The sequence below is a fragment of the Pogoniulus pusillus genome, chromosome 24, assembly GCF_015220805.1.
Source record: "Pogoniulus pusillus isolate bPogPus1 chromosome 24, bPogPus1.pri, whole genome shotgun sequence".
Classification (NCBI taxonomy): domain Eukaryota; kingdom Metazoa; phylum Chordata; class Aves; order Piciformes; family Lybiidae; genus Pogoniulus; species Pogoniulus pusillus.
In genome coordinates this window covers 2,094,033-2,121,319 of record NC_087287.1, presented here as the reverse complement: position 1 = coordinate 2,121,319, position 27,287 = coordinate 2,094,033, and the positions used below count along the sequence as shown (strand labels likewise).

Below are 27,287 nucleotides of genomic sequence, written 5' to 3'. Positions count from 1 at the left end.
AGAAGTGTGCAGACACAATGAGGCAAGGTCTGCTGTCAGAGTAGAAAAAGTGCCTCTGCTTACTGCGAGAGCCTTAAGCATTTATATCAGGACTACAGGAGATCCCCTTCTTTGCTCACTCCCATCCCCTCAGGGGGCTGAACTTCAGTTACACTGCTGACAAAGTCCTGGTTCCCATCGTAGCTGCCTGTTTCAAGGATACCTGTGTGAAATGGCTCCAATTCTATGTATAACTGCCCCAAGCAGATTTTTTTCCACTGTGTTTTGTTTATTTCTGCATTCCCTGACAAACACTGGTATGTCACCTGCAACACAATATGCTTTTGCTATTTCAGCAGGTACAGACAACGTCACGGGCATCACCAATGCCTGGAAGCAGTCTAGCTGGGGCTTCCCCATGGCATGCAACAGTTAAGTCCTACTTTCCTAAGCAACCACTTTTAGGCACCGCAAAAAGCAAAAGAAGAAATGCTGGGGGGCAGGGGAGAAGAAAACCAGAAAAGGTGGACATCATCGCCACCCACATCATAATTATTAGCATTGGGTGCCCAGTTCTATATCCTTCACGGGCAGTTTAAGTCCCAGGGAAGAGGTTCCCAGTGGATCAATCATATTCATGTAACGTTCACCACGGTGCTTGGCCAAAAACGGTCCCCAGTCAGGCTGCGGAGAGCACACCAACTTGAGCCGCTGCAGTGGAGGGGGAGAGAAAAGAGAGTCTCACTCAGAGTTACAGAGCAGAATTACAATGCAGAAGGAACGAGCACAGGCTCGTTTAAGATTATTGATGATGGCCTTGCAATGCTCCACTGCTCGGTGTTTGTTTTGCACAAAGTTTGCAAGATTGATAGAGGATGAAGTGTGCAGGTTTTAATTAGACATTTCCCCCCCACACCATATGAGGGGAGCTCAGAACCACTGCTGCAGATTGCAAGGCTCGCTTACCGAAGGACATGTGCACAATTACTGAGCCCAATGGTCTAAGCAGTGGGTAACTGCATTAAAATAATTGGATTTCTGCTTAGCATATTTCCCAAAAGCATACCAATGACAAAACAAAAAAAAAAGGGAATTACATTGCTATGAATGAACAAAGATTTTAATTTTGAGCTGACAAGATGGTTGATTTCTATCTGCAGACAAAAAGAAAAGAGGAGAGCATTAACCTGGCAAGCAACAAAAACAATCTTCTAATCTTTCCGCTGATTTCTTTATTGGATGTATCTTTTGGTGCACTTACAGATAAAAAAGAAAGAAAACATATTTCTGATGACTTAAGAGGGAACAATTATATGTTTATTACCTAATAAAGTGAATCAGACCTCTCTATAAGTTATTTTAATCTCTGCTTAATTACCAGTTTGCAACTCTTACCTCCCAGATCAACCATAATAATTTAATGCAGCAGACTCAGGATTCAGGAAACAGCAGGCTGCAGCAAAGGCCCCTCCAACATAGCTCCAACCTTTGGGTATTTCTTTTGGAGGCACTACTAGGAGGGCAATAAGGAGAACTCCTTGGTTTTGTGGCAAAATATATGTCAGTACTACAGATACAAGTCAGATGAGGTGGCCAGCAGGAACGGGGAAGTCATTCTGCCCCTGTAATTCAGCACTGGTCAGGCCACACCTTGAGTGCTGTGTCCAGTTCTGGGCCCCTCAGTTTAAGAAAGATGTTGAGGTACTGCAACGTGCCCAGAGAAGGGCAGCAAGGCTGGTGAGGGGCCCGGAGCACAGCTCTGTGAGGAGAGGCTGAAGGAGCTGGGGGTTTGCAGCCTGCAGAAGAGGAGGCTCTTTACAACTACCTGAAAGGAGTTGCAGCCAGGCAGGGGTTGGTCTCTTCTCCCAGGCACCCAGTGACAGAACAAGAGGACACAGTCTCAAGTTGTGCCAGGGCAGCTTTAGGCTGGATGTTAGGAGGAAGTTGTTGGCAGAGAGAGTGATTGGCATTGGAATGGGCTGCCCAGGGAGGTGGTGGAGTCACCATCCCTGGCGGCGTTTAAGAGAAGGCTGGATGAGGCACTTAGTGCCAGGGTTTAGTTAATTAGAAGGGCTAGATGATGGGTTGGACTTGATGATGCTAGAGGTCTCTTCCAACCTGGTTAATTCTGTGATTTGTCTCAGTGAGAGAAACTTTGGAGACTATGAGGAAGTCAAATGTCACCTTAGCTCATTTCCAGTAGGAGCAGTCATCTCCTGGCCAACGCGTGCCAACGTGCACCACACAAAGGCTGAATGACCCTTTTGACAAGTGGTCTTGTTGCCCTAGTGCCAGAGGTGTATTTGGGTGCTCTCCCTAGGGTGCCCCACCGCTTCAGCTGCTGTGTTCTGTGTGAGGTAGAAAAGCCTGGGCTTTTTCCTTTGGCGTGTGTCGTGTGACATATTGAGAGACCAAAAAGATCACTCTATTTCAGTACATTTTCTCTCCTTTTCACTTTTGAGGCAGGTAACAGTCCCAATGGGTTTTGCAGGAGAGCTGAACTGCAAAAGCAGCTACAAAAAGGGGAGTCAAGTGTCTGTTCCTTATCCTGAGGTAGGGAGCAGCACAAGCAGCATGCAGTGATGAGAGGGCAGAGCTGAGAAAGCCTCAAAGGCGACAAAATGAGAGCACTGAACTTCTGCAGAGACAAGGTGAAGGCAATGAGGGGATGAAATGCTGGCATGACAAAGACATTGCTGCACCGCACCTGCCAAGGAACTGAGGAACTGGTGGGATGGCAACAGCCGGGAAGTGGCAGTGGTGGCAGGCAGGGTGGCAGGCAGGGCCAAGGCACAGAGAGAGAGAGCAGAAGGAGACTGCCACATCTCTGAAGCAGGGAGGGGAAGCGGCAGGAACATGGTGCGCAAAATAAACCAAAGCAGCACTGAAAAAAAAACAGTGCCACATGGAATGTTTTAATGCTCAGATGCCAATCAGCTTATTCAAGAAAGACAAAGAGATGAAGAAAGAGAAGGGGGAAAAAAGACTGCCAGCTAAGTTTTGTAATGAGTGGGTTAAGCTGTAGAGCATGAGGGCTTTACATACATCTTATTCCTGACCTTCACCAAGCAGCACAGCCTCCTGGAGTACATCCCAGCTGATGCAGGTACCTGACCATCTCACACTGCAAACAGGTGACTTGGTGGTTGATGTCACCTAGCACTGCTGCTGGGCTGACTGTGACACGGTGCACATCAGCAGCTGGTGCTTCCTACACCTACATGCTGCTTTTGCAAGAAGGCCGACAAATCTAGAACAGCTTTCTCTCAGTAGCACCACGCCAGAGCTTGTGAAACATAACTTCTTCTAGTTCTCGTGAAAGCAGCCACTTAAAAATTTAGGAGCATTTTGCTGTGGAACAAGGAATAGAGGGCTGCATTTTAAATCAACTGAGCATCTCTTTGCAACACAATAACTAGCTTGCCAGAATGTAATCTTAGCGCTATCAGGCATTCGATATCACAAAAATCAATGTAAAGTAAACCAGACAGTCTCCTGTGACCATATTTTTATGCAGCAAAAAGACAGAAGAATTACCTCAATAAATTTGCCTGGGGCTAGATGCATTTTTATCACAAACATAACTGGGATCCAGATAACTGAGCAGGCCAGCATCAGCCATCCAAGCACCATGGACCAGCCTGGGTAGTGGTAAGCTCCGTAGGTCATTGGCTCCCACTGGTAAAAACTGAAGCAAAGAATAAACTGGAAACAAGGAAGGAAAACAAATATATTTGAGTAAGCAAAACAAGCCTGCACGCAACAAGTGGCAGGCATCCACACACAGATGAAAAGTGCATACATCTAAGGCAAGGAGCTCCCACAAGCTGTAATAAACAGGTCAGGGCCTGAATCTAATGAGTTGCATGGAAATCTTGCAAAGTGCCTCCCCCCCTCCCCCAAATCACTGTATTTATGCCAGAAGAATTGAAATTAGAATCTTGCCCCTGGAGTAACATGCTTTATTACATGCTCTATTGGCAGTTTTACCTAATGTGATTATGCTAAGTTACTCCATTTCACTTACTGTATGAGCAGCAATACATCTGCTTACATTTGTGCATAATTCAGTAACTTTTGGGAAATGCCTGTGCTTCCAATAATTGCACACAGAAGATTTATAGCAGTGTAACTAGGTGAAGGCACATATAAAAATGATCAGTTTGATTTCCAGAGATACGGAGTAATTGAAAGTCTAATATTAGACTATCCAAATGTATCAAATATTAGCTTTAGAGAGGCAATAACAGAAAAGAAGATATTGCTTGCTTGTGCTTTGTCTGGTTCCGTCACATAAAAATTGCATTACGACTGATCAGTGTCAGTTTATTTCTCACCAGAAGTTCACTAAATATTACATTTGGAGGGAACAACAACAGAACATGCAAGTTTGGACTGACCTCCTTTGCTTTCCAAATCTGCTTTACTCAAGAGACAAAAAAAATGTTATGTTCCCTGGTTATGATTACTGGCAGTAGCTAAGAGTGCAAGTCTGATCAACAAAGGAACAGAGCAGAAAAGCCTTGCAGTGGGTCTAAGGCAGTATCCTGAATACAGCCACTGGGAGAGGGAGGCTTCTCAAAAGGGATTTTTTTCAAGCTATACCTATATATTGTCACAGTCAAACAGCAGTTGCCACTCGGCAGGCAAGATGAACCTGGCTTTTGTGCGCAGCAATCCTATACTTCAGAGAAGACAGCTGGGAAAGAAAATCTATGCAGGAGAGTGGAACATCTTCATTATGCCCATTGGAGAAATTACTCTTGTCACAGAAAATGCCTTTTCCTCCCAACTCAGGACTTTGCTGAGCTCACCAAAACTCATTAGTCTCTCCACATGCACACTGCTGTCTGCAAACACTACATCTCTTCCAGTTTTCAGAAATGATATCCCCTCCTCCCTAGTAACAATGAAAAGAAGTTACTGGCTTCATCCAGAGCCTCTCCCCAGAAACAGAAGTATTTACCAGTGCCAGTGCTGCACTGAAGAACAGCACAAATAGGAACTTCCCAGCACATAATCCAAAACAGAGCTTCTCTGGAAGAAGTAGCAGCAGAAGACCAGAGTCACCATGCTGCTTCTTCACCTCACTTACCGTTTCAGTAAGCCTCTCTGTTCAGCAAGTCTAATAATTTTCCTTACCTTGCACTTCCAAGCTCTGAATACTTGTAGGAACTGCACAGCACTGCCATGAAATGATGAGCTTTTAAAAGAGTGGTTTTCACAGAATGGCTTAGGTTGGAAGTGAACTCAGAGCTCATCTGCTCCAACCTCCCCACCTTGGGCAGGCACACCTCTCAATTAGACTTGGCTGCTCAAGGCTTCATCCAAACTGACTTTCAACATGCTCAGGAAGGGGATGCCCACAGCCTATTCCAGAGTCTCAGTACCCTGGTACTGAAGAACTTCTTTCTCAGATCCAGCCTAACCCTCTTCTCCCTCAGCTTCAAACCATTCCCCCTTGCCCTGTCTCTAGACACCCTGATGAAAAGTCCCTTTGCAGCCTTCCTGCAGGATCCCTTCAAGTACTGGAAGGCAGCTCTAAGGTCCTCCTGGAGTCTTCTCCTCTCCAGACTGAACACCTCTAGCACCCTCAGCCTGTCCTCACAGGAGAGAGCCCTCCTCTGGACTCACCCTGACTTCCCAGGCTGAAGGCTTTTGGAATGGCTGAAAGGCTTCTTTAATGCTTGTAGCAAACACGGTAAGCCAGATTCTATCAGTACTCAGGTGACAACGTAAAAGAAACATAGCATTAAAGAGCTGGGCAGTTAAGTGTGGGAACGGTAAAAGTGTGAGCAGGGCACCTTTGAGACGGAGCACTCAGCTAAGTTTGAAGTAAAGCTTGATTCCTGGCTTTGAGGGGGAAATAAAGGGAAAGGGGGAGAAGCAGAGGAGAGAAAGGAGAGGGAGAAAGGAGAGAAAATTAAGAAGAAAGGAGAGAAATTAAGGAAGAAAGGAGGGAAAAAACGGGAAGAGGAGGAAAATACAGGGAGAGGAGAAAAGGGGGAGAAAGGGAAGAAGGGAGGGAAAAGGGGAGAAAAAGTGGAAAGAGAAGAAAGGGAGGAAATCAGGAAAGTAGGGAGAGGGGGAAAGGGGGGAGAGAGGGGGAGAGAAGAGAGGGGGGAAAGGGGGAAAAGAGGAAAAGGAGGGAAATGGAGAAAGGAGGAAAAGGGGGCAAATGAGAGGGAGGAGGAAAAGGGGGGAAAGGAGAGAAAGAAGGGAAGAGGGGAATGGAGAAAGGAGGGGGAAAAGTCAGGAAAAGTGGGGGACAGAAAACAGGATGAGAAGAGAAGGAAAAGCGGGGAAGGGCAAAAAGACTGACAAAAAGATTCAAAAGCCAGGGTCTAACTTCCCATCGACAGCCTGCCTCGGTTAGTCTAAGCGCAGCACGCAGGTATCACCCCCGTGCCTCCCCCCCACCCCCCCAATACACCTCCTCCGTGCCCCCCCAGCCGCTGTCCCGCAGCGCCACCTGCCGGTGCAGCGCACACACGCGAACAGGCCAGAGCAGGCCACATGCGCAGGTGTGTAGGTCTCTGCACCCAAGACCGAATTACGACCATCCAGAAACCTCATGAATGATGAGGAAAACAACACCCACCCCCTTTGAAGGCATTAAAAAGCTTCTTGCTTACTGTTAAAATAGTTGGGGTCACAAATGCCCAACAGACTCTCCAGAATTTACTTGGCTGGAAGCCAATCATCATCTCTATATCTTCACAAAATCTCTGCAATCCTGAAAACAGCAAATGAAAATGCAGTTAGGTGTGAAAGAAGCCAGCTGCAGCTTGCAACGCAGCTCCTGGGGTCTTCCTTGTGTCTAACTACAAAACCAAATTCTGGCTTGTTGGTTTGAAACTCCAGTGGAGGATCTGACCATACAGTGGCAAAAAGGAGACTATGATGGTGGGAACCATTCTGGTACAAATTTGCTTCCTGAGAATTCAAGTAAAAATGAGCTTGTACATAGAGATTAAATGTTCAGTACATTTGTGGTTACAGCATTAGCAGTGTGCACTGGGTAGCTGCAATTATGCCTGGGCTTGTTATTTCATTGTGATGATGAACCTTATTAATATCTGCAGATGTATTTCAGCACAGATGATATCTGAGCTTCTCTGCTACATGACTGGGGTACAAACTCTATCACTCCACACTGAAACAACTAAGGTCTGGCTACTTTTCAGCTGATATGTAGGAAATACTGTGAATTATTAGAGAGCACTTGTAGGCATTTTAAATTCTATTCAGTGTTGTTTGATCAAACAGATCAACTGACAGCTTAATTCTTCAGATTATCATATTGATCACATCAGCAAAGTTACTTAATAAGACACACAAGAGCAGAAAAAAGCATTTCAGCTGCCTCTGCAGCCATCTCCCTGACTGTGCCATGCCCCTGGAGGAGGTGAGCTGGCCCAGCAGCTGCTATTGCCAAGCTGAGACAACCCTGACTGGATTTCACCCTTGTTCTACAGAGCTCTTTGGGGGAATGGTTCCTGCTCAGTACATCTAGTAGAAACTTAGCCAAAAGGAATAGGTAAACCACTGACATTTGTTTCAGCTTTTCTAAGGATGACAAGAGGAAGCACTTCTGGAGTCCAAGGCTGAACTCCTCCATCACATAAACACTTTCAACTTGGGCCAGTTTTGACTGGCAAAAATGTGGTCATGGCTGTCATTTAAATTTCACAAAGAAGCTATTCTACAGCATTTAGCCTAACTTCTATGATGTGGGGACAGGAATAGAGCTTAAATATTGGAGAGAAGCTCAGTAAGAAAATAAACACGTGGGGGAAAAAAAGTAATAAACTGGTTCATGTTCTTATTGCCCTTAGAATCAGCCACAGCTGCTGCTGAATATAAGAAGGGATAATCTCCTGGCATGATCCACCTAATTTTGAGTCCTTTCTGTTGATATCAGAGAGAAATAAACCTATCAACCTGGCTGTTTCCAGAATCAAGTTAAAAATAGCAATGGCTCAATACTCAGTGCTTTCTGATGCAGCTCTAAGAAAGCAGCAGGGCTAGACTGAACTGGAGGTGCCCTAAAGCAGGGTGTGAGCAGAGAGTAAGTCAGTTCAGGCAGGTAACATGTCAGAGAAAAGCTTGAAAAAAATGTGTTATGGCAAGAAATAGCAAAGGAAAACGCAGAAATTAAACAGGTAGGGCTGGTCTCTTCTGCCAGGTACCCAGCAACAGAACAAGGGGACACAGTCTCAAGTTATACCAGTGGAAGTCTAGACTGGATGTTAGGAGGAAACTGTTGGCAGAGAGAGTGATTGGCATTGGAATAAGCTGCCCAGGGAGGTGGTGGAGTTGCTGTCTCTGGAGGTGTTGAAGCAAAGCCTGGCTAGGGCACTTAGTGCCATGGTCTGGTTGATTGGATAGGGCTGGGTGCTAGGTTGGACTGGGTAAGCTTGGAGCTCTCTTCCAACCTGGTTGATTCTATGATTCTATGCAAGAACTGTATTTAGGGAAGGGGAAAAATACAACCTGCAGTGTGTGTAAGCTTAGAAAAATAACCCAAGGGGACAGAGATGTCACATTTTTTTCCTGTAACTGCAATTTCCTCTCCCTCTTTTTCTCTCTTCCACTCGTAAGAGCAAATGCTCTTCTTCAGAAAGCCTCTTCTCTCCTCTGTAAAGTACATGTAACTTTTATGGCCCTTGGCATCACCATGCTTCAGCACCCTTCTGACTGCTCCATTTTCTAACAGACCTTTGGATGCCCAGACAGACTGTAACCCCAGGGTGGCTGACTCACAGATCCCAAAGGAGATCCTAGCTGCAACAGAATGCTTGGTCTCTGGGGTTTATATACCTGCTTGTTACAGCTTCCTGTACCACCTGTAGAGAGTTATCTGGGAGGTGCTCACACAGTGGTCAGTCCTGCAGTGCAGTGGTGGGAACAGAACCAGTTTTAAACTAAGTTCAGCAGAGAATTAGGAGTTGAAGAACCTTCCACAACATTGAAAGCTCATCTGAGTGCCTCTACTCCAGCTACACTTGCTGCTGCAAGGGAGGTGCACCTAGCTGGAGAGTCACCAAAATTCATGCAAGCTTCATGCAAATCTGCAGAGATTTCTTTGAGAGTCCAATTTTAAAAGTAAAAGTAGTTTTAAACAAATTTCAGCAGTGAATCATGAGCTGAAGGGACTTCCACAAGGTTGAAAGCTCATCCAAGTGTCTCTACTCCAGCTACACTTGCTGCTGCAAGGGAGGTGCACCTAGCTGGAGAGTCACCAAAATTCATGCAAGCTCCATGGAAATCTGCAGAGACTTTTGGGAAGTCCAAGTAAAAAGTGTAATTCTTTCTGGGAATCATTGGTTGATATTCACAGCTTCAGTCACTTTTAAATGTGATCAGCTCAGGGGTCAAATGCAGGTAAACAGGCACAGGGATTACACAGCACTTGTCTCTTTCTCCGTGAAAGGCTGGGCATAGATTTGTCAATTCTCAGGGGAAAGCACAGAGGATGCTTTAGTTAAGGGAATGAGGATTAAATCTCCCTCTCAGATCAGCCAGGCCTGCTGAATCACTTTGGGAAATAAATGACACATCGTATCCCATATTTCAATTTCCACTCTCTAAAGCAGGATGATGTATTCATAAGTGGTGTAGATATAAAATCCATTAAAAAGCAGAATGCAAACTTAGACAGACAACTGCTTCTGCCACAGGTAAAGGGTTTCAAAATTACTAACACTTTCCACAAATGCACTCCAGCAGTTCCCACTCACTCTGGTGAGGATCGTTCTCAACAACAGATTGTCAAAAACACAGTTCTGGAAGGAGCAGGAACAAAGTTAAAGTCACACATTTTCAGTTCCCAGCAGTGTTTTGCTCAGGCACAAGGATCTTGGTATTTATCTCCACGTTACAAAGTGTAACAGTGGGAATTATGCTGATGATTAAATTAATACCCACAGCTCTGAGCTATTCGTTAGCAGTCATGCATCATAATCTAAGCAACTGGAGAATAAATGTCTATGGCAGCATGTGAAATGAAAAACCCAGCATTTCACTGGATTATGAAGCACTGGCTCTGCTGAAAAATAAGAGATCTCAAGGAAATAACCAAGTGTGCCTCTTTTTAATTCAAAAATCTCAAGCAGCTCAGCAGGCAGAACATGTAACAAGGACTATAGACAGATTTATTTCATCATAAAAGCACCTGCCACTATTGTGCCAACCTGCTTGCTATGAAGAGAACCAGCACACAGAGAAAGGTGTCAGTGGAGTGTAAAACCACGACTGTCAGAGCTTGAAAATGTATTATGCCAATTTTAAGCACTGCCTGAAGGAATATAACAGGAGCAGGAGCAAACTTGTGTTTACAACATACAAATCACAGCTATACAAGCTGCGTTGCTGTGAACAGCCCTCACAAAAGTGGCTTTAATGCAACAGAAGTAGCAGAGCCACATTAGTCAAGCAAATTACTGCAGAGGAAATCTTGCCCATTTTTTTCTTTCGTGTATAAAAGACTGGAAGCTCTTTAATCCAGCAAAAGGTTAATTCCAGGGAATAATCTTGGCAACAGTTTACATCAAAGGCGTTACTGACATCTGTTGATTAACAATCAGTTGGTGCAGAAAGCATGGAAAGAGTCATTTGTAACCGGCAGACGTTTCTACCTCTGATTACATCAAAGTAATATGCAACTAAAAAAACTTCTCCTCTGTTCAAGTCCTTTCTTTGTAGCCTTAGAACTCTTTCTGTGTTATTTGATGGCTTTCACAAAAGTCAGTGTTTTAAGAGAGTGAATTGATTGGGCAAAACGGGCACCAGCCACAGCAATTTTGCCTCGGAGCCTGAGAAAATCTTATTCTTCAAAGGCAGGTTTGCAGCGCTCCTGCCACACAGCGTCCAGAGGGGGAACAGAGCCAGCATCTGCTCCCTATTTACCTCCAATCTTATTTGCAAACATACAGAGCAAAGAAAATCGACAGATTTAAGCAGTTTGGGGGTTATTCTAAAACATTTTAAGAACGCACTTAGATAGCAATGGCAGCTCTAAAGGGGGCAATGTTTTTGGCACAGAGAGGATGCTGGCCAGGAAGAAGGAGAGCAGTGCTTTAACACAGCAGTGCTCAGGTATGCTCTCAGCAAACAGAGGAGGAGGGAAGAAGGAAACCTCATCTGTATCGTGGAGGAAACAACTTAATCTTTAGCATCTTTAACACTGATATTCAAATCTTCCTTTACTTATGAAGGCAAGTCTAAAGTGGCATCACCACACTCCAGACATGAATTAATCATGTTATGCAGGGAGATATTCATGTGTCCTGCCATTACCATCTGAGATTGTATTTCTAAGGATCAATCTCCTGAAAGCAATAGACAAGTCTGGGACCAAACTGATGCAGCTACAGTAGCATCAAGGCAATTGCACTGCTTTATGCTAGCTGAGGATCTTCCTCCAAACATGGACTGATGGAACTGCTGTTGCCATTGTGCATAATGAATGAGTAGCTGCACAGTCTTGATTCTGTGTTACAGACAGATGGGCTAAAGGGAAGGCTGAAGGACTACATGGGACATAAATCCTCCAAGAGTTATTAAATACAAAGGTATCACTTCTGGATCAGGAAGTCTCTGCCTCTAAAACTATTGGAGTGTAAAAAGAAGCCCTGGAGAAGTTTCACTAAACTCTTGGTCTGTTTTTATATTCATCTTTAAGCACTGACTTTAAACTGTTGGTGGGACAAGGATATTAGACTGTATGAAAGTCCTTTGAATATATATATTTAAAGGAATCCTTTAGTAGTGAAGTCCCATTATACTTCTGTTCAAACTAAGGGAATTTAGAGGCTTTTTGAAAAAAAACATACATACATATACAAAGTTCTATTCCTCTCCTTAAGAACTACCAGCTACTCCACCATGTGCTAAGGTCTTACTTTGTCAGAGGCTGCCCCAACAGCAGCATCTTTTCTTACCATATATATAGGAAACTCCAACAAGCTCAAAGATGGCAATGATGACAAGAGAATAAGAAGCTGCATAGGTGTCCACAAGCTGTAACATATACATCCCACCCTGAAAAAAGGGAAGCATAAAAGAGTCATTACTTGTGGCATATAGGTGGTGTTCCTCTTCATATATGTCACAATTCTACCTGGTGCTAACAGAGGCAAGAGCAAGAGTCAGGAGTCTCTGCCCCTAGTAAGAATCCAAACACTGACTGGACAGACTCATGTCACTCTACAGTTTCTTCTTTCTGGCTGAATGAATATTAAATCCAGCAAGAGAAGAAAAGCAGAGAGTACACTTGAGTCTGGTAACTAATAGAGCTTGGGAAAATGCTGGTTTCAGTCCTGCCAGACGAAGGATTAAACTGTGACCAGACCTTCCACACCAGCATAATTCAAGTGGAGAAAGGACTGAATGCACCCCAGAATTTAGAACAGCAAAGCTGAGGGAGGAAGGGAGGGAGGGACAGAGGGGCTGAATAAGATAGTGAGACAAATTATGCATACCTCATCTTGAAACAGCTAAGAATTTAGAACACTGAAGGATTAGTGGACAAGACACTGAGTTCCACTGTGAACTCCAGGGTTTACCAAAACTATCTAATCAGGGAGGGAGACACCCAAAACTGGTGTGCACGTGTATATGATGTACTTTGCTTTTTTCTTAAGTGAACGCCTACTTCGCATCACTACTTTGGAGAGGTTCAGCCAGGGAAAATTTAAGTCTGAAAGGTTAAACGGCAAACGCTTTTAAATATGCGTGAGTTAGAGTATTCCCTAAATAAAAACCACATAAGGCTTTCAGACTCGCTGGGCGTCCCTGCAGCTGCGGCAGAATTCGGTTGTCTCCTGCAGCTTGCAGAGGAGGAGAAGGGCCGCCAGAGGGCGCTGGGGACGGAGAGCGATGCTCAAGGAAACTGTGGTTACCTGAGTGATCATAGGAAATCCCATGATGAAAAAGGAGACGCAGCACCCGAGAGTGAACAGTGCCTTGTGCGTCCGTAAGTACTTGGGGAACTCATCTGAAACGGAGGTCACTATGGTCTCGATAGTGGCGAACTGAAAGGCAAAATAAAAGGAGTCACTGCAGTGCACACAACCTACACAAAGTGGTCCAACTGGAGAGGATGGAACATAAGGCAGCGCTCTGAATCCATCCTAGGTGCTAACCACTCAGGTGTCATAGAATGGTTTACCTTGGAAGGGACCTCAAGGATCATCTGGTTTCAACCCCCTGCAAAGGCAGGAACACCTCCCACTAGGACAGGTCACTCAAGGACTCATCCAACCTGGCCTTGAACACCTTCATGGAGGGAGCAGCCACAACCTTCCCGGGCAACTTGTGCCAGTATCTCACCACCCTCACTGCAAAGAACCCTTCCCTAATATCTAGTTTGAATCTCCCCTCTGCCAGTTTAAACCCATTGCCCCTGTCCTATCATTAGCAGACCCTGACAATAGTCCCTCCCCAGCTTTCCTGTAGCCCCCCTCAGATACTGGAAGGCCACTCCAACACCTCCTTGAAGCCTTCTCCAGGCTGTACAGCCCCAACTCTCTCAGCCTGTCCTCATAGCAGAGCTGCTGCAGCCCTCTGAGCATCTCCATGGCCTCCTCTGGACTGGCTGCAACAGTTCCATGCCCTTCTTATGTTGGGGGCTCCAGAACTGCACACAGGACTGCAGGTGGGGTCTGAGGACTTCAGAGCCAAGGGGCAGAATCCCCTCCCTTGCCCTGCTGGCCACGCTGCTCTAGCTGCAGCCCACGACACAATTGGCTGTCTGGGCTGCACAACCAAAGCTCTGTCAACACCAAAGCTCCCCCCTGAAGAATTTCAGCACTGGTGGCTTTACTTCATTCCTCTGCTTACAAAGCAATCCACGGGCCATACAAAACCAGCAGTTAACCTCACAGTCCTCCAAACAAACAAGTAGGGGAAAAAAAGGGAAACAAAAATGGTTTACCATAGTGTCCAATCCAAGTGTCAGAAGCATCAAAAAGAATATTATAGCCCAGAATGGAGAGAGGGGGAGCCTAGTTAAGGCTTCTGGATAAACCACAAAAGCAATTCCAGGACCTAGAAAAGAGAAAAACAGAAGCTGTGATATCCTGCATCCCATTACTACTGCTGATTGAAGGCAAGATACAAATGAGAGCCACACAGTGCTGAAGGCATGACCCATGCTTACAGGAAGGGGCTCTACACGTTTCTACTCTAGATTATTGTGTCCCATGTCCTAAAGCTGCAATCTAGAGCATTGCATCTCATTCTCTAAAGCCCCAGCCCCGCTGTTTCTGCTCCAGAGAACACTGTTGCTTTCTCACATACTTGAGAAAAACCACACCATTTTTAGCAGCTTTTGAAATAACCTCCACAGGCAGCTTGTGAAGTGTCTGGAGTTTCTTCTGAACAGAAGACAAAAACAAGAGTTAACATCTTGGTGGGGAAAAAAAATAACACTGCACACGACACACTGAGTGTTGCTGCCTTAAAAATGCTCTGGAGGAAAATGGCTTTGGGGAATCAAAAGGTGCCTGTAGAACCACTATGTATGCATGAACACGTTCTTTCATCTCTTGATTAAAGAGTTCTTCTTGACTGCCAGAGATAAGGGCTCTGTTTGCACTAGCTTGCTGCATGTAAGAGTTTAATTAGACCTTGAGATAATGGGTTTCCATTAATCACACTTCTCAAGAAGTTTAGTTCTAGAATGTGAAGCTGCACATCTCAGCCTCTATTAACTCTCCAAGATACCACATGCCAGAGAGGATCCAGGCACAAGTAAACAGTCACAGGGAGGCCAGTTCCCATCCTCTCCCTCTTCAGAGATCTAGAGGGGGTGAGAACTCTTTCTAAAGGGTTATTAAAGACAGGAAACATTCACAGAAGTCCAAGGACTTTGAACTTGCATTTGAAATTACTACAGGTTTTCAACTGCAGTGTGTTCTTAATCAAACTGAGACAGGAAAATAAAAATAGATTGCCTCAGCTTTCCCTCCAGGAAAAAAAGTGTTTGATTTGTTCATCAGGGACAGGAGGTTTTCCTGAAAGGAAGATTCTAAGTAGGGGAGAGGAGGGGAGGAATAAACTATGTGTTTCAGAAAACAAAGCAAAGCAAAGCAACACAAACCAACAAAACCTTCCCATTTTCATTCAAGGTTTTAAAACATGAATGGAGGTCATCCTAACTCTTGTCATTTTTCCCTTCACTGCTAAAAGAAATCCAGCTCAAAAAAAATATACATATATATATATGGCTGAGGAGTGGCTCTTTTTCCTCATTTGCTGAGTGTGCTTTTAACTGTGTTCATCCAAAATCTGCAGTTCTTAATCTTCTCTCTCTTTCTACTGTGCAGTTGCCTCCTATTATGCAACCAAATCTGCTTCCCCCTGTCACAGAGAGCAGTGAAGCCTCACCCTCATGAAATATTTTAAATGACCTAACTAGGCTCTTACAAAGGCACTGAGAGCCCTACAATAAGATAGCCTAGTGACAGCTTTTCTTGCCTCCTTTGGAACAGCTGCTGAAACAGCTGGGAACAGACCTTCAGCTTATGCCTAGTCACTCACCCAAAGACCACCACCAAGCACTCAAAAGAAGAGTGTTGTGATACTCTGCACTAAAAATGCCATCTCCAGGGAGATGACCCAGCTGAATCAAGTGTTTCCTTCACCTTCCTTAGCACCTATGTCTCCCCACCCTCCCTCTGTCCATCTCTTTGAAGCTGCTTTGACTTTTAATTCCTTACAGCATGCATTAAGCTTTGGGGATGGTTTCCTTTGTCTGTCTTATTGTTTCAAAACGAAGGTAAGGTCTAAAATGAAAAGATGAATAGAAACTCCTAAAACACCTGGCTAAAAATGGAGCTTCTCAAACACAGTGGCCTAATCCAGACAGAAAATGGGGATAAGAATAAAGCTTTCCTGTTCCCACTCAGCCAAGTGGCAAACCAAAAAGAGACTGAACTGACATTACATTAGCTTGCAAGTGTGGTATCTCCTACTATCAAGAATCAGTTTGCTAGCTGACCATCCTGTGAAATTCTCTTCTCAGACCCTCCAGCAGCCCAACCCACCAAGGATCAGCCAGTGCAAACTCTGCACTAACTTCCTCTGACTGAACTGCAGCTCTGTCCTCAACAGCTGAGCTCCCATGTACCAACCAAAGTTGCTGCAGAAACTGAGTGTGACCCAGCACCTTTATATGCATCTCTGAGGTCAAAAGTACTGCAAGAATCGTAGAACAGAATCACAGAATGGTTTAGGTTGGGAGGGACCTCAAAGCTCATCCAGTTCCAACGACCTGCCATGGGCAGGGACACCTCCCACTACAACAGGTTGCTCATGGCCTCAATAATCCATGGGATTATTCATTTTTCAGTTTAGTGAGAAGGAATAAACAAAAGTAACTAAGAGATTTCTCCTATTTTTTGATCAGGTTTGCTCTTACCAAACTAGTGATGAGGAGCTTCAAAGTAATACATTGACCTCCTAGCATACTTCCCAGCATAGCTTCTCCCATATGGAAATATCTACAAGTAGTTTATTAATCCACTGCAGATTGAAGCTGTTATTCACACCTCCAATGTCGATGTCATCACTAATAAGAGAGCTGAAGGTGCTACCATGTGCCAAAGCAGTGAAACAGGTATACCCTACCTTGGTCTGCCACAGCTTCGATGTTCACTTTGAGCTCATTTGCCATGAAGCCAATGACCGAGAAGATGACAAAGCCTGCAAATATACTTGTGGCACTGTTGGTACATGTGACTATCAATGTGTCCCTGGGAAGAAAACACAATAATCCACATCAACCTGTTGTAATCCATGCAGTGGAGGAGGAGTTTGTGCACAATGAGTCCCTCTGATGAGCACACACATTCCATAGGAACACTGGTGAAGGTCCACCTTTACACTTACCAGGTACATTTGGTGCTGATTAGAGGTGATAGAAGTCTTCACAGCACCACTAGGAACCAGACCACAGGATGTTAGGGGCTGGAAGGGACCCAAAGAGATCACTGAGTCTAACCCCTCTGCCAGAGCAGGACCATACAGTCTAGCTCAGGTCACACAGGAACACGTCCAGACAGGCCTGGAAAGGCTCCAGAGAAGGAGACTCCACAACCTCTCTGGGCAGCCTGTGCCAGTGCTGTGTGACTCTTACAGTCAAGAAGTTCCCCCTTGTGTTGAGCTGGAACCTCCTGTGATGCAGCTTCCATCCATTGCTCCTTGTCCTATCCCAGGGAGCAGTGAGCAGAGCTTGTCCCCCCCCTCCTGACCCCCAATCCTCAGATAGTTATAAACATTTATTTAATCCCCTCTCAGTCTTCTCCTCTCCAGACTAAACAGTCCCAGGTCCCTCAGCCTCTCCTCATCAGGCAGTGCTCCAGCCCCCACATCATCCTTGTAGCCCTCTGCTGGATCCTCTCCAGCAGATCCCTGCCCCTCTTAAACTGAGGAGCCCAAAACTGAACACAGTACTCAAGATGAGGTCTCACCAGGGCAGATGTGAATTTTCTCCCTCCCACATGCTGTATAGAAAGCAACAGGACATGCAGGAGGACGAGCAAGGCTGCTCATGGCCTCTCCAAAGAAGGCAGCAATGATGAGACAATCTGCAATGCATTTTTACTCTTTGCTGGCTGCAGATACCTGCTTACTCTGTTACACATGGACTAACCACCACTGCCCAGGGAAGATGACTTCTGTCCTGTAACTTTCCTGGATTTATCCACAAGATTCCAGGGTTAAGCTTTCTGTACCTTGCAGCACTCCCTTAAGCACTGCCCCATCTGGCAGCCTATAGAGGATTCCCTGGGATCATTTTTCACTGAGTTGTTATAGGAATCTGAAGAAACCCACACCAGAATGCCACACTGTACTGGGAAAGTACATCTGAATTGCAGGAAACCAGCACTTCTGGTCCCCCAGCCATAATTATTAACATTCTTGACAAGGTTTCTATTTTGTCCTCAAAATGTGTGTACAAAAGACTTGCCCTTAAAGTGCTATGAAGCAGGTGGGTGGGAATCACGCAGTTTAAATGAAGTTGGCTAGAATTGCTTATTCCTACTGTGATTTGTCAGGAACTGAACATAATACAACCTCAAATGCTGTTAAGAACCTTACTGAGCTGGCAAACTTCTGGAATCTCTAACAGAGCATCTCTTAACAGAAATGATTAGGTTAATTCCTCAGGTCAACAGAAAAGAATTGCAATGTTCTGTTTGGGATTATCATGCCTTAATTCTTCCAAACCTGACTAAGTTTTACTTAAAATGCTTTTAGGTTATGCATTTTTGAAGTGAATTTGTGTAAATTTACTGCAACTGCAGATTATTTAATGACATTTTAAATGGAAATGTAACTGAAAATTACAATTTTATCTGCAATATTAAAATGTAATTAATGTCAAAATTGGAAGGGAAAATAGTCATGCTTCATTTCAGTGTTGAAGATGGGTTGTAAAATTAAGCAGATTAGAAGTAACTGAGCTTTTCTAATTATCTCTGCTTCAGTTCCACATATTTCTCTCTCCTATAGGTAAAACTTCTACTTAGTGTTAGCCCTGTCAGATTTTTATACTTCATTCCCAAGTATTTGGTTTAAAAATCTCATTAACTTTTCCCAAACTCCACAAAGTATTGCTAAATGAATGCACAAAGCTAGCTTGATGCCTCCCCCATTTTTTTATCTCCTGGTATTCCAAATGCATTCATTCATTCCTCACCAAATCCAAGCCCTGAAAAAGCATGTTTTAAAATGCTTCCCAAACGAGAGCTGGATGGAGGTAACTGAGTACACATAACTGATGCTTATTCATCTATATTTTAGGGTAATTATGCCCCACTACTTCTGAACACTAGTAGGAAACAACTCTTGGAATTCCTTTGTAAACCCCTGATCCACATCTCTTTTCAAAGGCATTTTGTAAGCAGTACTTAGGAGTTTAAGATATGGGAGTTCAAATCCCAAGGGGCTCTATGCGTAAAGTCTTGACACAGGGAAGATTTTAGGTATGCTCTCGGGGCAGTCCCTCTGCATGCTGTTGTCGGTCCTGAATCAGCACCCATTTCACTGCAGGGATCATTAAAGGTTTGCTTCAGTAAAAGCAAGACAATAAAACAGCAGTGAAGCATGGACTTCTGGTTTTTCCATCTACCAACATTTATCTGGCACATTTGGTGATGAAAAAGCTGTGCGATGCCACCAGAAGGAGGACTTCTTCCTTACCAAAATACCTTGCAGTGGTTCAAACAAAGGTGATTTCAGATTTGACCACTTGAAATAATTTGAGACATAGGAAGCTACACTGAGAGGGATTGGATAAAAAAATAACAACATTTAGGAGAAACCAGAATCACATCTGTGGCAACTGCATGCCACCCATGTCTCAGGATGGCAAACTCAGCCCATTCCACACAGGAGTTGCTCTTCAGCAGAGGTTGACAACTTGCAGGGCTTCATGCCACTGCTCAGCTGTGGGCAGCTTCTCAGACTGCTTTTCAACCTAAAACTGCTGATTATGAAAGGGAAAAAAATCAATAGGGACTATAATAGGCCTAAGGCTTATCTTGGGACTTGTAAATTAGGACCTAGGGAGAAGACATAATGCACAAACCCAGAAAAGATTACAGAAATAGAATACACACAAAAAAGCTCAACCAACCAAATAAACACACACTCAAAAATCAATCAACCAACCAAATGAAGATGTATGAAAGAGACACAAAAGGCACTTTTTAAAATCAAATAAATAAATAAGAATACACCAAAGAAAGAGATATAGAAAAAAAAGCTTTCTGCAAGTTTGAACAAGACTGATTTCACCCTGACATACCTGTAGCAATTATTATGGAATTTGTTGTAAGAAGAGAGAGTAATTAGACCTCCCCATGCTGCAGACAAGGAGAAGAAAATCTGAGTGGCAGCATCCTTCCAAACCTAGGAGGGGAAACAGCATTGGCTTCAGGCAGGGGTATTAGAAAGATCAATAGCACTGATAAATGTTACTGTTAGGGGATTAACATTGAAATAGTTTAAGTGAACTTAAGAGTGTTGGATGCCAACAGAAGACTTAAAAGCAAAATCCTGTTCCTGTTCCATGTAAAGTGGCAATATAAAACCTTTGCTGTATATTGAAGGCATAAAAAATTCACACTATATTGCCTGATACATACCAGTGCAAACACACTCAGCAAAGACAATAGAAATCAAGAGGAAAAAATCTGCTTGCAGCAGAGAGAAGAAATCTGTGTGGCTTGTTACTCTAGCAGAGATGTAAATGCAATAGTAAGCCCACCATAGCATCAACCAGCTTCTCCCATTTTGGTGTGATGAAGTACCAGATTCCATCTCCAGCTCCAGGTAGAGTTACTCCTCTTATAAGAAGGATGATGAGAACCACATAAGGGAACGTAGCTGTAAAGTACACCACCTGGACAGGCAAAAGAAAGATTATGTAGACTACTTAGTTGGGTCTATAAGAAGAGAAGGAAAACTACAAGGGCTGCACTATTGCCTGAAGAAAGCAAAAAAGAGTCCCAACAACACCCAAATCAGTGCTGCTGCTGAAGAGCAAAGCTACAGTTCTCTGCTCAGATGGCTGCCAGGCCAGGTCCTGTGCCTGTTGCTTCCATGCCGAGGAGAGGACATGCTCCCTCTTGACTTAGCTGCCGATTAGGAGGCAGGGCAGAAAGCTGCCTATTTGAAGGGCAATGGAGAGAACGACATGGGAGAGGTCAGAGAAACAGAGCAGGGAGCAGGGTTACTGCGAGGAGGAGTTTCTAAAAACTGACACACAAATATGTGGCAAGAGAGGATTCACACTGTCACCATTCACACCCCTGACCGCGGGAAGCTTGATCCTGATGTTCCTTAACAGCTTCATTTACACCATCATTTCCCTGATTACAGCGAAACATGAAGTGATTGGGGAATTTTAACGACCAGCACACAGAACAGGGAAAGTTGGTGAAGGCACCCTTTTATCATCCAGCAGCTAAGTGCAGCTGAAGAACTCATTTTAAACTGCACCAAGGAACTTTTTTTGTTAATGTTTTAGAAAGGCAGTTAAAAAATAGAAGGAACATAAGAGAGTCAGGGAAAAGGCATTTCATTAATCCTTAGCCATCTGCTGAAAATGGATCTCTGTGATCTGTCTTAGATAGTATTGTCCTGCTCTGGCAGAGGGGGTTGGACTCGATGATCTCCTTGGGTCCCTTCCAACCCTTAACATCCTGTGATCCTGTGAAAATAACTGTCAGTAACTCGCTGCCTTAAATGAGAGCCTGTTTCCTCTAAAGCTTTCTTGCAAGTGGACAATGACAAAGATTTTGCTTACTTTTCCTGATGACTTGATTCCTTTAGCAAGGGAGGCATACACAATCACCCAAGCTAGGAAAAGAGAGAGTGCCAAGGGCCATCTAATCTCACCGGGATATTCAATCCCTGCTGAAATCTTCAATACAAAATATCTAAGGGGATAAAAACAAAACAAAACAAAAGCAGAGAGGAAGAGAGAGATTTTTTTTTTCGAAGGGGAGAAGGGGAGATTAATGACAGTAGCTGCAGGCAGTAATTTAGTGCAAATTCCTACAGCGTTTTGTTTTGCTGTAGCATTCTCAAGCGGTTTCTCTGGAATGTTCCAGTTATTCTCACCATGTATTATTTTATTTATCTGCATTGCAGTAGTAGATAAAAATGCCAGGCAAGGGCCAGCACCCCAGCTGTGCTTAGCACCACAGGAACGGAGCACAAATAACCCAGTGCTTGAAATGTAGCTTTCATCATTGCTGGGCATTAAAAAATACCATTGTTTGCTGTCCTTAACTGGAGTATTTCTAGTCCTCCAAACAGCGATTTGTTGTCTGTTACGGTGGGGTTTAGGGGAAGATTAACATGCATACAATGGATTAATGTAACGTCTCCAAACAAAGGAAAATCTTACTTGAAGTACTCTTCACTTCCACTGACAAACGTTTTGTTTCCTTCACTGGTGAAGTTAACCATAGTCAAGTTTGGATAGGCACTCATACAGAAAGTGGAGTTCTTAATCTGTATTTTGGGGTGGTCACCAATAATGCAGGAATCTAGGGGGAAATCAGGGGAAGAAAAGGGGAAAAAAAAGGAGAGAGAGAGAGAGAGAGAGAGAGAGAGAGAGAGAAACTTATTTTGCTTTTTTTTTCCGGGTTGAGTGTAAAATGACAACAAAAAGCATCAGATCACACAAACTGACTTCTGTTCCGTGTTAGATTTCTGAACACCTCCCTTACAGAAGCTCTAAGGGTCTGGGAAAGATCCGGGTCTTAAAAGACCTCATGATGTAGCACAAATGTTTAAGGCATAAAAAGAGCCGCAGGAACTGAAGGAGCCCGCGGGGGGGCTCGTTCCTTCTCAGGAGTCACCCCAATGGAGCAGGGGCATAGCCTCGGGCTGAGATTAAGGAGGGCTGAAGGAGACCGGGGGAATCGTGCCCAGTCCAGGCAGGATGGGAGAGCGCACCACCCTGCTGGGGCTGGTAGCTCATCCAGGAGAGTTCGCTCAGTTTATTTTTCCTCTTTTCATGTAATTCCCTGGTTTGGCCTTCTTTGCAAAAACGAGTTCCGGAGGAGGTTGAGACGGGTTTTGTTGATTGGTTTTGTTTTGGGCTGGGGAGGGTGAAGTGCGTGCTTTTGTTTGGTTGTTTGTTTATTTGTTTGGGCTTGGGTTTTGTTTTAAAACGCCTGGCTAAAGCCCATGGGGTTGTGACAAGAAGCGGAGGCTGCTAGCTACAGTGTTTTAGCCCCTGCCTTCTCCCCTACGCGGCTGTCACCTGAAAATCAAAAACCACGAGAAGACAGAAAGCGAGAAATAGACAGAGTTGGGCTTCTTTAGCACTAGAGATTCAAAATTGCATTTAGCCTTGGTGAGGAAAAAAATAAAAGAGGTGGAAGACGCCCATCTGATGTAGATCAAAGGGGCTTGGGAAGCGACCGGTCCTCCTGCTAGGAACCTCGCCCAGCCATGGGCATCCGCAGTCCCCGCTGACATCTCCCAGGGGCACAGCTGTGCCAGAGAAAGCTCTGGAAACCTCCCAGATAAATAACTAAAATCCTATCCCACCTTACCTAACAAAAGTTTGTTCTTATCTTTACAGTCTGGCGTGTTCCACGGGTTGTTACAGGAAGCCCAAGGCAGCACAGGTACAAAGGAGGCGAAAAGGTAGAAAAGTGTGTAGCAGAGGATAATGTTGTAGTATATGGCTATCAGGACGGAGATGATCAGCATCGCAATGCCGCAGCCTGAGGGAAACGAGAGGGAGGGAGGGGAGAGAGGAGACCGCAGTTAACCCCAGGTGGGCGCCGGCCACCTCAGCAGATCCCGGCGGCTTCGTCTGATGCAGGTACAAAGCGCATCCCCCGCCAGAAAGGGCGCCCCCCGCGCAAAATGCGCTCTAAACGCTGCGGAAACCAGAGGGAGAGCCTTTGGCATGCGGCTACATGCCTGCGGACGCGCTGCGGAGCGGGGCGCAAGGAGACGGCGATGCTTAAGCCATGCGAGAGAGGGGGTGCAGGACATGCTCCCCAAAAACCAGGTCGGCTCCTGCTCCGCTCACCTTGCAAGGCGGGGATGGCTTTCCAGACTGACACGGGCCCCTGACTAGCAAACTGTCCCAGAGAGACTTCCAGGAAGAAAATGGGGATCCCGGCCAGAGCCAGCATCATCAAATAGGGGATGAGGAACGCACCTTGTAGGGAGGAGCGGGGAGAAAAGAGAGAACAACCTCAATCAGCACGCACAGACCGGGGCTGGGGGGAGCCTCCTCACCCATTACATAGGGGTGAATTCGCCTACCTCCACGACCCGGTGCGGAGAGTCCCGCGCAAGCTCCACAGGACAGCTATCCCCGCCTCAGCACCCCCCATAGCAGGCTGGAAGCGGGCACTCCTGGGGTAAACCCAGGCTATTTGTGCCCGGGATACTAGGGACAGCCCGAGTCAAGATCTGCGGCTCCTAAGCGTTTTCGATTTGTTGGCGATTCCTGGCGGCCCCAGAGCAGGGTGAGGGGAAGCAGCTTTCTGCATTTCCAGTATTTACTGGCGAGAATATTGCCATTACACGGATATTTCAACAGCTCCCGCTTACAAGTTCTTACACGTAAGAAAGACAAAGCTCTCCGGTAAGGACCAGACTGGGTTTAAAATCGCTGAGTTCCCTCACAGAAACCAGCTCTTACAGCCTCTGCACAACTGCTCCCAATGCTCGCAGCACCCACATCCCCCACTCAGAGCCTTGCGCGGCCAGAAGCGGCTCTCAGCTGCAGGAGGGTGACCACAGCAGCTCCCAGTTTAGATGAGACCTCTGTTAGAACCTCCGCAAATAAACTTTCTATTCTCCTTCTAAGCTGTCAACGGCACAACCCCTCTTCCAACCTTCCTTCTCCTCTGTTCTGCTCAGCACCACTCTTACTTTCAGCGATTGTTTTCGAATCGTTTCATGGAGAGGTTTAAAATAAATGCCCCAAACTTCACGAAATAACAGAACGGGTCGAGATGGGTTCAAGTGTCCTCCTGTGACTTTCCTGATTGGGAAACCCTTTGCATCGTCCTCCCCTTCTTCCACTCGCCCAGTCCCATCGTTTGTGCAGTCAGACCAGATCAAACTAGGTGAAATGAGAAGCCCAGAGCCCTCACTCCGTGCCCGGTGTGATCAATTCTTCGTTTTCCTCCCTCTCCTACCAGCACCAGCTAATTGCAGGTGTTTTAAAGGAGAGCGCTACCTTCTAACGAAATCCTGTAGGAGCTTTCCTACTTCGAGAATTAACCATCAGAAAGCCCTAGCCAGGATTCTCAGCCGAGTTGCAGGTGGTCTGGAGGTGCCCTCGGACCTGGGCTCAGCCAGGAGCGTGCTGCCTGGTTTTGCCAGGCGAGCGGGCACGGCTGCCCCGCGCTTCCTTCCCTCCTGTTTCTCCCCACCAAGAAGGCAGGGACCGGCTCAGCCACGTACGGTACCGCAGGTAGAGAGACAGGAAAAAGCCATCATACCTCCCCCATTCTTAAAGGCCAGGTACGGGAACCTCCAGACATTGCCCAGCCCCACTGCATAACCCACCATGGAGAGGATGAAATCCAGCTTGCTAGACCAGTTCCCTCGGGCTTTATTTTCATCCCCTACATCGTCTTCCTAAAAGAGGGGAAAAGGAAGGAAGGGAGGGAAAGAGAGGTCGGAAAACAGCCACTTTTGCAAACAAGCATCGCAGTGCTGATGCCGCCGGGTTCACCGGAGGGGGAGAGAATGGGAGGGGAAAAGAGAGATCTTCCCATGCCGCCCCCGCCCGGGATTTCCTCTGACACAGAAAACAGCAGAGAAGCTTTTCAAACCCTGTCCTTCTGCCAGGCTGCTCCCGGGGAACGGGAGAGCGCAACTGCAGCCCGGGGCGGGTGTGTGGGGTGCGGGTGTGTGTCAGCCCCCATTGCCCGCGCACCCAAGCCCTGAATGCGCGGGCCTGGGCTCCACGGCCTGCCCGGGGCCTCCGGCCACTGCAATGCGCATCTCCCAGCCATGCTGGCATCCCCGCAGGGCTCTGGGGGTGGCCTGGCTCCTCATCCTCTGCTGCACCGGAGGCCAACCTGCCCTCTCTGAATAGCGGAGTCTTCGGACCGGGGACTGACCGACCGCCGAGCTCAGCAAAGCCCGCACGGGCCCTGCCGTTTGCCCCGCACACAGAAACCAAGTGAAAAAGACGCTTTTAGAGAACGAACCCGCCCCTCCCCCCTTCCCGGGCAAGCCCAGACACGCAGTGGGGCAGGAGAGCACCGAGAGGGCGGACACCGGCTCCTGCCAGGCCCCGCACGCCGACCAACGGCAAATCCCTCCCGTGGCAGTGCCCTGGCTGGCAGGGTTTGGTGTCCTGGGAGGTTCTGGTGATTTCGCCTTGGTTTTGGCTACAGGCTCCAAGGCTTGAGCAGCCCACCAAGTCCAAGAGGGTGGGAGCGGCTTTCCTGTCTTTGGCATTTGATGCTGGGGCCAGGGGTTGGCCTTGGGGACAGAGAGGGTACACCAACTGGACCGGGTGGTGGGGACGGGCACGGCTCATTGAACACTTTGGATTAGCCAAGCACTGCTGACTGTCGATTATACCCATATCCCACGGGTAGCCCTCAACAGCAGTACCGAATCTTGCCCCGACCCTGTCCTTCCGCTTCCCCCTCCCCATGACACAGCCCTATCACTGACTGATTTGAACCTGATTTTAGAGCTTCAGTCAGACCAGTGCTGAGAGGCAAAGACCACTCACTCCCACAAGCTGATCTGGGGGAAGAAACCCTGAAAAGAGCCAACTTACCCCCTCCACTCTGCCAGGAAGAACAGAAGTGTTGCCATCTGTGCCCAGCACCACGGTACTCTGGCTCAAGGTCATCCATGAGCCTTTGGCATTGTTTTGCTCCAGTGTGCTCTTACCAAGGGTTAGGTTGGCGTCCCCGTCTGTGCTCTGCAAAGCGGGGATTTTGCAGTAAGGGATAGCAGCTTGCCCGGCGGACCCTGCCCCAGGGGTGTGCTTGCACGGGAAGGTTTCCACGGATTCCCTCCGGAGGGTGGAGTTGGCTTGCATTGGGGTGCTGCTGAGCTTGCAGATCCCGACTTTGGTCCTCTCAAAATCATTTGGTTTAGGTTCTTCGGAGGAAAGCGTTCTGCTGTCGTTAGAGAGCGATCGCGGAAGCTTGGCCACCGCGGCAGGGGCTTGCAATGGAGCATTCTGCGGGTCATTTTCGGGGCTGGTTCTCACAACCCCTGCACCTTCACTAGGTCCAGCAGCAGCGGTTTCAGGATTGTTCACAACCGGCTTGCTCATATCCCTTTGACTGGCGTAATCCTGAAATAACAACGTCACATATTATATGAAAAGAAAAGAGAAGTGGGGAGTGCAGAGATTCTATAGATTTCCCCTCCTCCCTCGGGCGCAAAACGTGTGCACTAGAACATCGGGATGCAAAAGCATTGCAGAATTTCGAGGTGCCCCAGCTCACCTGGTTGCTCTCTTATTCAGCGATAATATCCTGAGGGAGAGGAGAATAAGGTGGGGGGGGGGAAATCAATGAAAAAAAAACCAAACCACCCAAAACCCATACGGCAGCGCCTGCAAAACCAGAATTTGAGGTCAAACAAAGTGTCGCTACAGCACTGCGCCGCCAGCCCTCGTTAGATTTCACGGCACGGCTCGAGGATGCTCCCTTCCCTATCGCCAGTGTAGAAAGATTCTTTAATTTTACGCCCCATTTCCTTTCTGTCATTCAACAATGCACATCGGCTTTTTTTCCCCCTTTTTTTTCCTTCTCTTTTTTAATAAA

At 46.2% G+C, this 27,287-nt stretch overlaps 1 protein-coding gene across 1 annotated transcript; it reads right to left on the bottom strand.

The window, feature by feature from the left end:
• Positions 1-266: 266 nt before the first annotated feature.
• SLC6A5 (solute carrier family 6 member 5) lies at positions 267-26,801 on the bottom strand. The gene is made up of 15 exons (XM_064163934.1): positions 26,285-26,801; positions 24,984-25,122; positions 23,555-23,686; positions 23,067-23,240; positions 21,908-22,049; positions 21,302-21,434; positions 20,261-20,395; positions 19,799-19,902; positions 16,615-16,739; positions 13,919-14,031; positions 12,885-13,016; positions 11,925-12,024; positions 6,615-6,715; positions 3,517-3,684; positions 267-690 (listed from the first exon to the last, which is right to left on the bottom strand). The coding sequence occupies exons 1-15, from the start codon at positions 26,789-26,791 to the stop codon at positions 535-537; spliced, it is 2,361 nt and encodes a 786-aa protein (XP_064020004.1). The 5' UTR covers positions 26,792-26,801; the 3' UTR covers positions 267-534.
• Positions 26,802-27,287: the final 486 nt, after the last annotated feature.